Source organism: Beta vulgaris, chromosome 8 (genome assembly GCF_026745355.1).
Source record: "Beta vulgaris subsp. vulgaris cultivar EL10 chromosome 8, EL10.2, whole genome shotgun sequence".
Classification (NCBI taxonomy): domain Eukaryota; kingdom Viridiplantae; phylum Streptophyta; class Magnoliopsida; order Caryophyllales; family Amaranthaceae; genus Beta; species Beta vulgaris.
This window is the reverse complement of record NC_079209.1, coordinates 11,112,092-11,126,759: the sequence shown is the minus strand read 5'-3', so window position 1 is coordinate 11,126,759 and position 14,668 is coordinate 11,112,092. Positions and strand designations below refer to the sequence as shown.

The 14,668-nt window shown below is 34.8% G+C and overlaps 2 protein-coding genes across 2 annotated transcripts; both read left to right on the top strand.

Annotated features, from left to right (window-relative positions):
- The first annotated feature begins 3,064 nt into the window (after positions 1-3,064).
- Positions 3,065-3,466, top strand: LOC109133643 (uncharacterized mitochondrial protein AtMg00310-like). Its single transcript, XM_019247210.1, has one exon. It carries the CDS (start codon positions 3,065-3,067, stop codon positions 3,464-3,466), a length of 402 nt encoding a protein of 133 aa, XP_019102755.1.
- Positions 3,467-3,640: 174 nt separating this feature from the next.
- LOC104882889 (uncharacterized) lies at positions 3,641-4,315 on the top strand. Its single transcript, XM_010667303.1, has one exon. The coding sequence runs from the start codon at positions 3,641-3,643 to the stop codon at positions 4,313-4,315; it is 675 nt and encodes a 224-aa protein (XP_010665605.1).
- Positions 4,316-14,668: the final 10,353 nt, after the last annotated feature.

The following is a 14,668-nucleotide window of genomic DNA, read 5'->3' as shown; positions in this document are numbered from 1 at the left end:
ATGAAGTAGGGACACCTGGGTCCATTACTACTTTTTCGCCCATCATTAATTCCCAACAATACATCCCTCTGCCCACAAACGAAAATGACCCTACTCCCTACTCCCTCTCTTACCACGTCCCTTTGACCCACCCAGCTTCCACCTCAGCTTCACATACTGACCTCTCCATACCTTTACCAGCCCCCACTTCGATACCCCTCATAATACCTCACTCCACCCCCCTATAGAAACTACTTCTGGCATGGATAAGTCTGTCCCACCTCCCCTGCAACAGACCCCCACTAGCTCTCCATTGATACACTATCCACCCCCAGCTTTATTACCCCACAAAACTCCCTCACCATCCTTTTGTCAAAATATTGCAGAGAAGTCTGACTTTATTTTCACTAGCACTAAAGTAGTGAATTCGAAAACCCGTAGCTGGAAGCGGTTGGCGAGAGGAGAGTTTGATGAAAAAGGGACAATTGAAAATATGGAGACGGGTGTAGAAGATTTTCGAAGAAGCGTGATATTACTGAGGTTAGTAGTATGGTGTGTGAAGATTTTGCTGCTGCAACGAAGCGTTCTAAGCTGAGCTCGGCGATTTTAACACAGTCCATTTATGAGGCGGAGGTTGGCCAGAGCCAACCCCGCCAAGCATCATGAATACTTTCTGCTGGAACTGCCGAGGGATGGGCAACCCTTGGTCAGTTCGTCAACTCCGGAGGTGGAGTCATACCTATGCCCCCGACATTATCTTTTTGTCGGAGACGATGATAAAAAAGAATATTGCTGAAGCTTTGAAGGACAAGTTGGGTTTCCATAATGCTTTTGGTGTCTCAAGTGTTGGAAAGGTTGGTGGTCTGTGTATTTTTTGGAAGGAAGAAATAAATTTCAGTCTTGTTTCTTACTCTCTAAATCACATATGTGGTGATATTGAGAATGGTGTTCAGAAGTGGCATTTCGTGGGTACTTACGGTTGGCCAAAAGAAGAAGACAAACACAAGACTTGGAATTTAATCCGTCATCTTTACGCGGATTCAGAAATTCCGATTCTTTTTGGTGGGGACTTTAATGAGATTCTCTGTTCGGATGAAAAAGAGGGTGGTGCTGATAGGACTCGAAGGGCGATGGTTTCTTTCCGCGAGATGATGGATGAGTTGGCTCTTTGTGATCTTGGCTCCTCGGGCCCTTGGTACACGTGGGAACGTGGTAAAACAGCAGCTACTAAAATTCGTGAAAGATTAGATAGATATTTGGGCTCCTCTTCATGGCTTGACATGTTTCCAGATGTTAGAGTTGAAAATCTTTTACGTTACAAGTCAGACCATTCTCCCATTGTTACCCGCTGCCGTAAGTACAACCATGGAGGTAAGAAAGGTAGGGGTTTCAGATTCGAAACCAACTGGTTGCTTGATGAGTCTTGTGAAGATTTTGTCCGGAAAACATGGGACGATTCTGCGGGTGGCGTGCTTTTTTATCGCCTTGAGACACTTGGTCGGGGTTTGCTTGCGTGGAGTAAGGAGAAGTTTGGGAAATTAAGCTCTCAAATTAGCAAGACTGAGAAGAAATTACTTGAGGCACAACAAAAAGACATTTCGGATGAAAATTGTCTAGAATGCACTGAACTCGAAAAACAGCTTAATGATTTACATGAGAAGCATGAGGCGTACTGGTACTTTCGTTCCCGAGTTTCCGAGGTTCGTGATGGTGATCGAAACACAAAATATTTCCATCATAAGGCGTCTCAGAGACGGAAAAGAAATTATATCACAGGGTTATATGACAATACTGGTGTCTGGAGAGAAGATGAGGAGTCACTTGAAAACATTTTTGGGAATTATTTTACTGGCATTTTCACTTCAACGAGCCCTACTAAATTGAATTTTTCGGAGGTTCTGAGTCACATTAGTCCTGTTGTTTCTGATGTCTGTAATCAGAGTTTGTTGCGCCCTTTCACTAAAGAAGAAGTTTATTCGGCTCTTCAGCAGATGCACCCTTGCAAAGCCCCGGGGCCTGATGGTATGCATGCTATTTCTATCAGAGATTTTGGCATATTGTGGGCGATGATGTTGCAAACTTTGTATGTAGTATTTTGCACGGGATTACCTCTCCGAGTTGTATTAACCACACTAATATTGCTTTGATTCCTAAAGTTAAAAATCCCACTGTTGCAGCTGAGTTCCGTCCCATTGCTCTATGTAATGTGCTGTATAAATTGATTTCCAAAACAATAGTTGTGAGATTGAAACATTTTCTTCCTTCTATAGTTTCGGAAAATCAGAGTGCTTTTGTTCCGGGTCGTCTTATTACTGATAATGCGCTGATTGCTATGGAAGTCTTTCATTCCATGAAGTACAGAAATCGAAGTCGACAAGGTATTGCTGCGATGAAATTAGATATGAGCAAAGCATACGATAGAGTGGAGTGGGGATTTCTTCGGAAACTCCTTCTAACTATGGGTTTTGATGGACGTTGGGTAAATCTGATTATGGATTGCACTACTTCGGTCTCTTACTCTTTCATTCTTAATGGAGGAGTTTATGGTTCAATTAAGCCAGGTCGAGGTCTCAGGCAAGGTGACCCTCTCTCCCCGTATTTATTTATTTTGATTGCTGATGCTTTCTCAAAAATGATACAGAGTAAGATCCAGGCGAAATTGATCCATGGTGCTAAGGCTAGCCGTAATGGGCCTGCAGTCTCCCACCTTCTTTTTGCTGATGATAGTCTTTTGTTCACAAGAGCTACCAGACAGGAATGCACAATTATCGTTGATATTCTCAACCAGTATGAAGTAGCATCCGGACAGAAAATTAATTATGACAAGTCTGAAGTTTCTTTTAGCAAAAGAGTTACTGTTGAACAAAAAGCGGAACTGTCAGGAATTTTAAAAATGCGACAAGTGGAGAAACATGAGAAATAACTTGGTATCCCCTCTGTTACAGGGAGATCAAAAAAATCTATTTTTGATGCTCTCTTAGATAGAATTTGGAAGAAACTCCAAGGATGAAAGGAAAAACTATTATCTAGGGCTGGTAAAGAAATTCTTCTCAAATCGGTTATCTAGGCCATCCCTACCTATCTCATGGGGGTGTATAAACTTCCTTGTTCTGTGATTCAAAAGATTCATGCTGCTATGGCTCGTTTCTGGTGGGGAAGCTCGGCTTCAAGCCGGAAAATTCATTGGAAGAGCTGGGAGTCTCTTTGTACGCTGAAGTGCTTTGGGGGACTTGGGTTTAGAGATCTTGCAGTTTTCAATGATGCATTGTTGGGGCGTCAAGCTTGGCGTCTTACTCGGGAGCCTGATTCTCTATTTGCACGTGTTAAGAAGGCAAAATATTATCCGCATTGTGACTTTCTTCAAGCAGCCCTTGGGGTTTCATGTAGCTACTCTTGGAAAAGTATCTGGAGTTCGGCACTTCCTCTGGCATTTGTGCACTCTTACTCTGCCCACTCGCTCTCTGCTGCATTACAGACATTTGATTGATGATGCGCTCTGCCCATGGGGCTGTGGAGGTACGGAAACTGCATTCCACGCTATTTTTTATTGTCCTTGTATTGCTGATTTGTGGCGAGCTAGCGGCTGCGAAGAATTATGTGTCTTTGAGCAAGGCTGGACCATGTGTGAGCTAATCGAGCATTGGGGAGTTTGGAGGCTAAGATGGTTTTGCGAGGAGCGGTTTTAGCATGGTGTATCTGGGGAGAAAGGAACCAGATGGTCTTTCGAGGTAACTTGTCTTCGCACCACATCATTCTCGCTCGTGTTCACAGGCTGGTGGAAGAGCAAGGTTCCTATGTGGCTCGCATATACCCAAACGCAGCAGCTAAACCAGTTACTAGCCCCAACAAATGGAGTAGTCCGCCCCCTGGTATGGTCAAGATAAATGCCGACGCATCGCTTGAAGTTGATGGCTGGGTGGGCATAGGTGTTATTGCACGTAACTCTGACGGTGACGTTTTATTCTCGGCCTCAAGACGGATCAGGGCCTACTGGACCCCGGAAATTGCAGAAGCAAAGGCCATAGCAGTGGCTGTAAGATTGGGGAAGCACTTTGGGTTTAAAGAAGTCATCTTTGAGTCAGATTGTCAGGTCGTCATTAACCGGCTTTCGAGTAATGCCATCTTTTTATCTGATCTCGATTCTATTCTCCATGAGATTTTATCCTCTAGTACTTTTTTCTCTTATGTTGCTTGGTCTCATGTTAAGCGCGATGGTAATTGTGTTGCCCATCATTTAGCTAAGCTAGTCCCTTTTGGTGTTGAGCAGATATGGGAAAACCATACTCCTATGGATGTGGCGCCCTATGTACTTATGGACTTTTTGTCCCGAAATTAATGCTAGCTTTGTCGCTTTTCCCCTAAAAAAAAAATGTAATTATACAAACTTTACATTAAAATTCCTCCAGTAAATCAATGTGACCGTTTACCTGAAAAACAGTTCACTATCGAGGTAATAGTGAAGTCCATCGAAATGGACTTTCACCTTGACATGCATTTTATGCATGTTGGGAAAATTTCTCTCAATTCCGTGCAACTGTTAAATTTGTGCAAATGTACACAGTGAAATTTGCTGCCGAAAAACATTAAAGGTATCTTTAAAATCTTTACATTCATTCTTTTTTAAGTTCTAATTTGTTTTTTTTTCAAACCCAACCCTTTACTATCCGAACATGGATCAACAAAGTAACGGGATTAATATTGTTTTACACAATGTCTTTGTCTCGGGTGTATATGTTTGGATAGAGCGAAACAATGTGTCATTCACTACCAACCCAACGAGGACAACTGTAAGACAACCCCGACCCAGTAACCTTAACAACGATATAAACACCCATAACGAAAAAAACCCACAAACCCCAGTTCCCAACACCAATAATAACTTTCTTATACAATCAACTAAAAATCAACCTCCACCAAGCAATAAAAGAGATCAGGATGAACAGGAAAGAACTAATAGTAAACATCACAATGCCACTAACACAAAAAATAAGTAATTTGATAATAAAGCCACCTTCATGGATAGCAAGAACATTTTATTACGTTTTTTTTCTCTTGAACCGCCTATATGGACAAGTTAATTAATTTTTGAACTTGCTACCTAGATGGACAGTCTAGTGAAGTGATGAAATTATTATCTCTTATATGTGCAATAATGTTATATGTATGCAGGAAACAATCATTCATAACACTATAATAAATATTTGTCTCTAATCTTCTATTTTTTATCGCATTTGTAGTTACATATATTATATCACCATTTTACCAACATGCATAATAGTAGACCAATTTAGTACATATAAATTGCTCTAATATATATTTGTCAATTAAGAGATCTTAAAATTTTATTATATTGTATATTTTTAATTGTAGATAAACTGCACAGTTAGGGATAACCCTCTATAAAAGCGGATTACCCATCCCATTTTCACCACACCCCTTATCTTCTTTGAACTTTTATCTAAACTCACATGTTTTTTCTTCCTCATTCTTTCGGCCACCGTGTTCCACGCTGACAACAACCGTCCTCCTCCCTAATCTTCTTCTTTTGAGGAGGATTTTAGGAAAATTAAGGCTCTACTTATTCCTTATAGTCGGTTTCTTTTTCTTTTCTTCTCATGGCATTAATGATATATCTCCTGATGCATAAGTAGGAGACAAAAAAATTATCTCCCCGAAAGAATGACGAAAAATGTACATGAATATCATTTTTTTGTGTCTGTAAGTGCATTTTAGGAAGGTTTTTTTTCTTACTCGTTGATATTTTTTTTCGATTTTTGGCATTTTTTTGTTTCATTAATAATGTATGCTATTTTAATATTTTTTTTTTTGTTTGTATTGTTTATGTATAATTATAATGACATAAATCGGGGGAAGATAATATATATGATCTATTATTATCATTTACTAATTAATTTCAAATATTTATATGTTTGTAATAAAAAAAAGTGAGATCTAGTGAACAGACAATTTAACATCCTAGATCTATCTAGGCAAAAAATTTTAGAATGGATGGTGGACGCCCAAATGAATTTAAAAACTCAAGGACGAGAACATAAAATTAAAGGTGTGACAACCCAACAACGCGATGCAACTACACTAGCCGCATTAGTTAAAATAGCATGAACAAGAAAAGGCAAAAGTTTTAGTCCTTCTTAGGCATCATTTACATGACAATTTAAAAACCAAATATCTATTTGTGGAAGATCCCAAAGAACTATAGGATAACCTAAATGAAAGATATGGGCATCACAAATATATTCTCCTGCCAAAGACACATTTTGACTGGACCAATTTGAGGTTGATTATAATTCAACATTGTTTAGAATTGTGTCGTTGTTGAGATATTATGATCATCCCACTTTCCATGCTACTGACATAATATTGGCACAACAATATAGGTTCAGAGCTTTCAAAAAAAAAAAAAAAAAACTCTGAGCTTATCTTAGTACTACTTGTGGCAGAACAAAATAATGATCTTTTGTTGAAAAATCATAATCTTAGACCTACGGGGTCTTCAACAATCCATGAAATAAATGCAATAGAAAGTTTTGATCCATAAGAAGTGAATCCTATACATAGGGGTGGACGCGGTAATTACAACGATCGTGAGAGAGGACATGGTAATTACCGTGGCCGAAGGTGTGGACGTGGCAGAGGCCAATTCTCCCCAAGAAATGACAAATTTAAAAATTCTGATAAAAATTAGGGACAATATATCATTTGGAAATCAAAGGCAGATGTCCTACAAAGGAAAAGACACTTGCTACAGATGTAGCATGACTGGGCATTAGGGTCGCACATGTCGTACTGAATCTATATATATCAAGCTTCAATGAAGAACAAAGGGAAAAATGCTGAAGCAAATTTTGTTAATGAAGCTACTACTTCCATGACCAGCCTTGATGTTTCAGATTTTTTTCATGGATGATGCTGAAACTGAAAACAATTTTGTCTAAGTAGCAATGCATGAATATGCTTAGTTTGTTTAAATCGCTTCAATATTCACTTTAATGTATTCCCTCTTTCATTATTGATAAAATATGCATTTCCTTCTACTAATCATCATATTTATTATTATGAAGATATGAATTTACCAGAAGTTAGAACCAAAGAACAATGTCTTCTCGATAGTGGGACAACATGCACCATATTGAAAAATAAAGAGTATTTTTCAAAACTTACAATATTTTAAGCAAATGTTAGTATAATCTCTGGGACAACAAGCTAATTGAAGGCTCTGAAAAAGCATGCATTATATTTAATTCCAAATGGGACAAAGTTGATAATCAATGACACATTATATTCGAGTAAATTTCGAAGAAACCTCATAAGTTTAAAGATGTACGTTAAAATGGTTACCGCTTGGAAACGATTACGGTGAACCAAGAGGAATTTATATGCCTCACGGCAGAAAAATGTGGAAAGAAATACATTTATAAAAAATTGCCAACAATTTCCCCGGGATCATATCGCATAGATATACGTCCGATTGAAATTAATATGATTAACATAAAATCATTTTCTCTATGACATAATTAGGCCATCATGGCACAAGATTGACACATGGAATCATTGAAAACTAAATTGGACACTCAATAAAGAATGTCAAAGTTCCCCAGTGAAATGAATTATTATGCTTTGCATGCTCACTTGGCAAATTGATAATCAGACAATATATAAATAAGATTGCGAATGGATCTCCAACGTTTTCAGAAAGAATACAAGGAGATATTTGTGGGCCTATTTACCCTGCATGCGGACCATTCCGCTACTTCATGGTGTTAATTGATGCATCTACTCAATAATCACATGTAAGCCTTTTGTCAAGTAGAAATGTTGCTTTTGGAAAACTTTGGCTCAAATAATTTCATTAAGAACTCAATTCCCAGACCACACATTAAGAGAATAAGATTAGACAATGCTGAAAAAGTTACATCCCAAGTCTTTAGTGACTATTGCATTTTTATTGGGATGGTTGTAGAGCACCCAGTGCCTTACGTACATACACAGAATGGTCTTGCTGAATCATTAATCAAGAGACTACAATTAATTGCAAGACCATTAATACTGAGATTAAAATTGGCCTCTTCTGCTTGGGTCATGCCATATTACATGCAGCGGCGTTAATACAATTAAGGCCGGAAACCTATCACAAATTATTCTCACCATTACAATTAGTATCAGATCGAGAACTAATGTCTCACATTTGAAAATTTGTGGGTGCGTTGCATGTACTTGTTGCTCTACCCCAACGTACTAAAATGAGTCCACATAAAATGATGATAATATATGTTGGATTTGATTCTCCATCAATCATCAAATATTTAGAGCCAACAATTGGCGATTTATCTACGGCTCTATTTGCCGACTGTCATTTTAATGAGTCGGTATTTCCATCCTTATAAGGAGAGAAAGTGGACCCACAAAACTTAAAAACAGAAACTATATGGTAAGCATCACAAATGTCATTTTTGGACCCAACAACACATTTATGTGAACAAGAAGTCAAGAAAATTGTTCATTTGCAAAGTATTGCAAATCAATTGCCAGATGTATTAGATACTAAGAAAGTGGCAAAGTCACATGTACCTAGTGAGAATGCCCCGTTAGTGATTGAAATACCTAGTGATAACAAGCTAAGGCTACTGAAAAATGAATAATCAATAGCACACCAAAAACGTGGTGGACCACCCGGTTGTAGACTCAAAATCGAGAAAAATGAAAAAGCAAGGCGAAGCAACAAACGAAATTAATATAGGTCCTCCAACGGGGCATGATGAGAACAAAAATAAAGATAAACATGCTCCAGAAGAAAATGAACATGAAAACACAAACAACAATGAAACCTCAATTAATTATGTTTGTACAAAGAACTAATGGAATCGAAAAGATGTTGTCTCGAATGAATATTTGCTTACTCCATAACTGTTGAAATGACGTACGATGAAAATGATATAGAACCAAATATAGTAGATGAATTCGCCGCAAAAAAGATTGACCAAAATGGAAAGAAGCAATTCAACCAGAATTGAAATCACTTGAAAAACGTGAGTTATTCAGACAGATAACCCAAAAACTAAAAGGTGTAAAACCACTTGGGTACAAATAGGTATTCATGAGAAAACAAAGTGAGAAAACTGAGGTTACTAGATATAAGGCAAGGCTAGTAGCCCAAGATTTTTCGCAAATGCCAGAGATTGATTACCAGTAGTTGATGCAACTACACAATGATTTCTGGTAAGTTTATCAGTTTTCAAAGGATTACAAATAAGGCAGTTTATTTTAAACATATAAGGATACATAGTAGTTGTACTCTTTTCCCTAGTTATGGATTTTTACCATTGGATTTCCCCTAACAATGTTCTTAATGATACAACGTCTATCGATGGACATCCAAAGGGGAGTGTTGTGATAACAGTGGAGTCCACGGAAATGGACTTTCACCCTGACAACGCATGTTGGGAAAGTTTCTCCCAATTTGTTGCAATTGTTTTTTCTTTTTTGGTGCAATTCGTTGCAAATTGTTGAATTTATGCAAATATACACAATGAAATTTTTGCCTATAAATATCATCCTTATAAGAAGTAAATTTGCTCATTCATGTATAATACTTCTATCAATATCCTCCCTCTCTATTATAACAGTTAATTCTTTTTCTAACTATTTAAAATTTTAGCAACCCTCTCTTGTTTTCTTTATACTAGCCTTCATATGCACGCGATGCGTGCGTTAATTTCAAAATTTGTTATTCTATTAGATACTACATTTGTACTTTATTTATGATTAAACTTAAATGTGAAAAATTCAACAGTTAGATGAATTTAGATATATTAATTCGCTAATGTAAAAAAATAAAAAGGTTGTGAGTGATTGTTAACTTAATTTTTTGTGAATGAATATTGAACAGAAATAACAAAAATAATGAGTTGGTTTAACTTAATTAAAGAGTATCAAAGGTAGTGAATGTTCAGACTTTTCATGTGCACGTTATGTATGCCATCTTTTTTTATAAGGTATAAATATTTTGTCCATTTAATTTTTGATTGAAGTATTTGATGCATATACCATTTTAAACTTGTTTTAAATGGCAAGTTGGAATGAGAATTTTTAAATGATTTGATTTTGTAATTTTTTTCATTCCATTAATTAGATAATTAAGGGTATTTTAGTCACTTCAAAAGAGGACACCACACCTCCTCCCTTGGCTTAATTATAATAGAGAAGTCTGAACAAGTATAAAAAGGACACCACACCTCCTCCCTTGGCTTAATCATATATAATATTAAAGGAAGAAAATTTTTGCCGACGTGTCAAGCCACCATTATTCAAAGCCTCACATTGCTCCTCGATTTATCTTTTACATTTCATCAATCTGCCACGTGTCATTAGCCTTAAGATCTCTTATTTTGAGCTCATAATTTTAGGCGTAATTGAATTCCTTTTATCCATGATTCTAGCATTTTAGGCAACAAATCAATTAGATGTTAGGATTTAAAAATTAAATCAATTACTTGCCACATAAGTGTAACCTTTAAGGAAATAAAATCAATTATATCCCTTAACACATTGGTCATAAGCCAGTTTTAAAAATATATTTTAATTACACGATATGATAATAAAAAATTAAATCATGAGCTAATATTCAACCATGATTTTAAGAGAAACATCCTAAAATCTTAAATTTATAAAATATTCCCCCGTATTTTAATGTGTTTTTTATTTCATTTGCGTACCTATTTATAGATGTATATATCACGATTAAAAAGATTGTTTAAAATGTTGTAAAAAATGATTTGTATATATCATGAAATATAATTTTATATTTTATATTATTTCAACCTTAAATGCATGAAATCTGATTATTATGGATTTAATAAATTTGGAACAAAAACAACTACTTAAAAAAAAACAATTACCGTGCATTATGCACAAGTCCAAATCATATCTCAAACGTATAACTTCTTGCCATAAAGTAGAAGGGACAGGCGAAAAAAATAGAAAATACAGAAAAATTATTTTGTTGGGAAAAAATTATAGTACGAAGTGACATGTGTTTCTTGTGTAACTTTTAGTAATATAATATAGATCGTAATCTACAAATATATATGAATTTACACAAGATACCATGAAGTACAAAAACAACTATTAGATATAATTAAGTATACCTAAAATAGTATTGAACTTCAAACATATTGAAAAAAAAATGAAAATTATGCGTACAATCTACAAGGGTCTAAAGCAATATGTTCAAAATGTAATTTTTCGACAAGTTAAAACTATTGTTTCCAACTATTATATCTAGATGAATAATAAAATTTATTGGTAAAAGCGGTAACTTTTAATCTTAAATGGATCACTTCTAGATTGAGAAAACTGGTGTATTTGTGACAAAAAGTTACCCTCAAGTAACAATAACTTAGGGCCTGTTCTCTTCGGCATAAAACAGCTGGACTGAACTGAACTGAACTGAACTAATCTGAACTGAACTGATCTGAATTGAACTGAATTGAACTGAACTGAACTGAATTGAACTGAACTTAAATGAATAGTGATATGTGAGAGTAAAAATATTATCAAGAGCTGAACTGAACTGAACTGAACTGATCTGAACTGAACTGAATTGAACTGAACTAAAAATAAGCTGGGAAGAACAGACCCTAAGGGTATATTTTTGGTACTAAAGAATTTGTATAAATAAAAAAGTCAATCAATATTTTTTTTAGTTTTCTAATCAACAAAAAACTTCCCGCGCATTTTATCATGACATTAGTTACATCAATCACTGAACACACGGGTCATAAGTCGGTTTTAAAATATATTTTTAATTACACTATATTATTATAATAATTCATGAGCTACTATTCAACCATGATTTTATGAGAAACATCCTAAAATCTTTAATTTATAAAATATTCCCCCAAGGTGGAGTGTTGGAGTATTTTTATTGATCGGTCATATGGGCCCGGGTTGGACATCCAATTGCTTTGATTTGAATTATCCGGAGGATACCTTATACTTAAAATGTAAAAAGTAGGTCCGATTTTATTGCCAAATAAGAAATAAAAAGATGTTTTGTTAAAAAAAAAAATATATGTCACACCATGACTATGATCAGAGGTTACATATAATAAAAACACTAACAACTTAATCTTTAGTCCAGAAGTGGTCTAAGGTAGGCTAATATGAATCATCTTAAAATAATATCCATGACCAATACATACTAATTTTCTTTTTTTTAAAAAAACAGAGTTAGGGGCTGTTCTCTTTAGCATAAACAACTGAACTGAATTAAATTATAACTAATAATAATGATAATAATTTAGGAATTGAATTGAACTGAAAATAAGTTGGGAAAAACAGTACCTTAAAGTGAGAGAAGTAAGACAAGAGACAATATATGAAACAAGAAATTAAATAAGGTAAAAAAAAAGTGAAAACCAACATAGAGGGTCGGTTCACTTCAACTTATTTTGACAAAACTATGACGATATAAGTTCGAAAAAATTTAGATGATTAGGTGATCCAACGGGCCGTCAGCCCTCTAATTATTGAAATTTCCTTGGCCAATAGTACATTCAGACATTAATTTTATGATTGTTCTCTCTCCAATTTATTGTATATATATTAATATTATTATTTTATTGTGTCTAAGAGGGTTTAACCTTAGGATCACTCAAAATTTTCCCACGCTCTTACATTCAAATGAAACAAAAATTATAAATACATCCACTTATGAACTTACGCTTGATATTAATATCATTTTTATAAAAAATGTACACTTTGAATTTGGCCCATTCTATATAAATATTCTAAAATAAAGGATTAGCATAGAAAGTGAAACATGGCCCATGTGCTTAAATTATAAAATATAGCTTTCTTTAATGAGCTTCGAGACACTAATTGAGAAGGTGAATCAACAAAATGAGTTAATTATATATAAAAGAGGGATTTATAAGTATTCAATTTTAGTTGGTCTATAAGAGAGTAAATTGTCGTTGAAAGATCATAAGTTATCGAATTAGAAAAGTTGTTAATTTGCCTATGCACTTTATTTTGACAACTTCTTTTTTTTTTTTATGTAAAAGATAATATTGAAATGTAAATCATATGGAGAACTTATAAAACACACATACATTATACAAGTACTGTAATTTTTATTTGTTTACTATACAAAATTATCATTTTCTAAACCATTCTTAATATTAAAATTGTGGTGGCTTAATATATTTTAAAATTGTTTTTAGGAAGAAACTAATGGGTAAGGATTATTTCGAGTAGCAACGGGGAATAAGGTATTTAGGCAAAAAAGTAAAGTGGGAAACCCCATAGATACTCATTACGTCAGATGGAACGGGGAATAAGGTATGATACAATATATCATCGAAATTGTGGTAATTTCAGGTAGCAACGGGGAATAAGGTATTTATACCCCATATGTTATTTATTCCGTCAGTTGGAATAAAATTTCTTATGATGTTTCAAAAAAGACAGTTTTTTCAGCCATGTGTTAAAAGTCAAGGACAATCCATATCACATGATAGGTTTATATCTCCCGAGACCAGTTCTTAGTCATGGCTAATTTTATGTAGCCATTTATCAGTCACGAGTAAAAATTGCCTAATAGTACTAATTTATGAGAAACATGGGAAGTCTAACACTTTAAGGCCATTTCGAGTAAAAAATGAAGACTGTAGTGTGGAGAGGGTTTCTAAGACAATTGACCCCTAAGTGGTTAGTGGGATAAGACCAAGTTCGTGCAACTTTTCTCCCTTTTTGAAGCAGTTAAGATCATTAATTTACCTTTCTCATCTCAACCCTTAGATGATGGCTTTGCGGGGCTACGCCAAAATTGGTATATTATATTCAATTATGTCATCACTTTATTGATTTTTCAAAGAATTCCCATACATAAGTTATTCGCGGTTCAATTGTATCGAAAGTGTGGAGAAAATATGGAATTTCAAAGTTCCTCTTAAGGTGTTGTTGGCTTTGCTTATGACTATGTTATACAACCTCCGTTCTTTTTCTACTGCAACAATTGAGTAATTTTCACGTTTGCCAATGCACTATTTTAACTATTAATATCTTTAATTTTTTTAGTAAAATTATACAAAACTGATATTCTGAAAGTATATATCGAGACGAATCTAACAAGACCCCAGATGACAATATTTTTCCTTACATAAAAATCATAATGTGTAGTGAAAGGTTATGATGGTGAATGGATAGTGTAAAATCTCATTTTGCAATATTATAAAAATAGAATGGAGGGAGTATCTTCTTAATAAATTTTGTTTTGCACTAAAAAGAAGTCTTCCAAAACATATGAGTATTATTTATATGTTAAACAACTTTATAATTAATATAAAGGTGATATCTCTTAAACCAAAGTTTTTTTATCAAGTTAACGTAAGAATCGTTTACAAGTTTTCATTATAGCTGATACATATACATTGTTATTATACTAAATAGTTCCCGTGCATTATGCACGGGCCTAAAACCTAGTTATAATAGAGAAGTCTGAACAAGTATAATAGAGATTTTCGAGGATAATTGGTCAATTTTTTTTCATTCCATTAATTATATCGGCATGCGTGAAAAGTAGAAATGGTGCAACTATTTCTAAACAGAGGAAGTATAATAGAGATTTTGGAAAAAGAGTGGGATACGAAAGGTCAAGCAAGGCCTC

Bases quoted from the DNA above. Each gene is read 5' to 3' on its own strand.
- LOC109133643 (XM_019247210.1), top strand. From the start codon at position 3,065: ATGGGGGTGTATAAACTTCCTTGTTCTGTGATTCAAAAGATTCATGCT.
- LOC104882889 (XM_010667303.1), top strand. From the start codon at position 3,641: ATGGTTTTGCGAGGAGCGGTTTTAGCATGGTGTATCTGGGGAGAAAGG.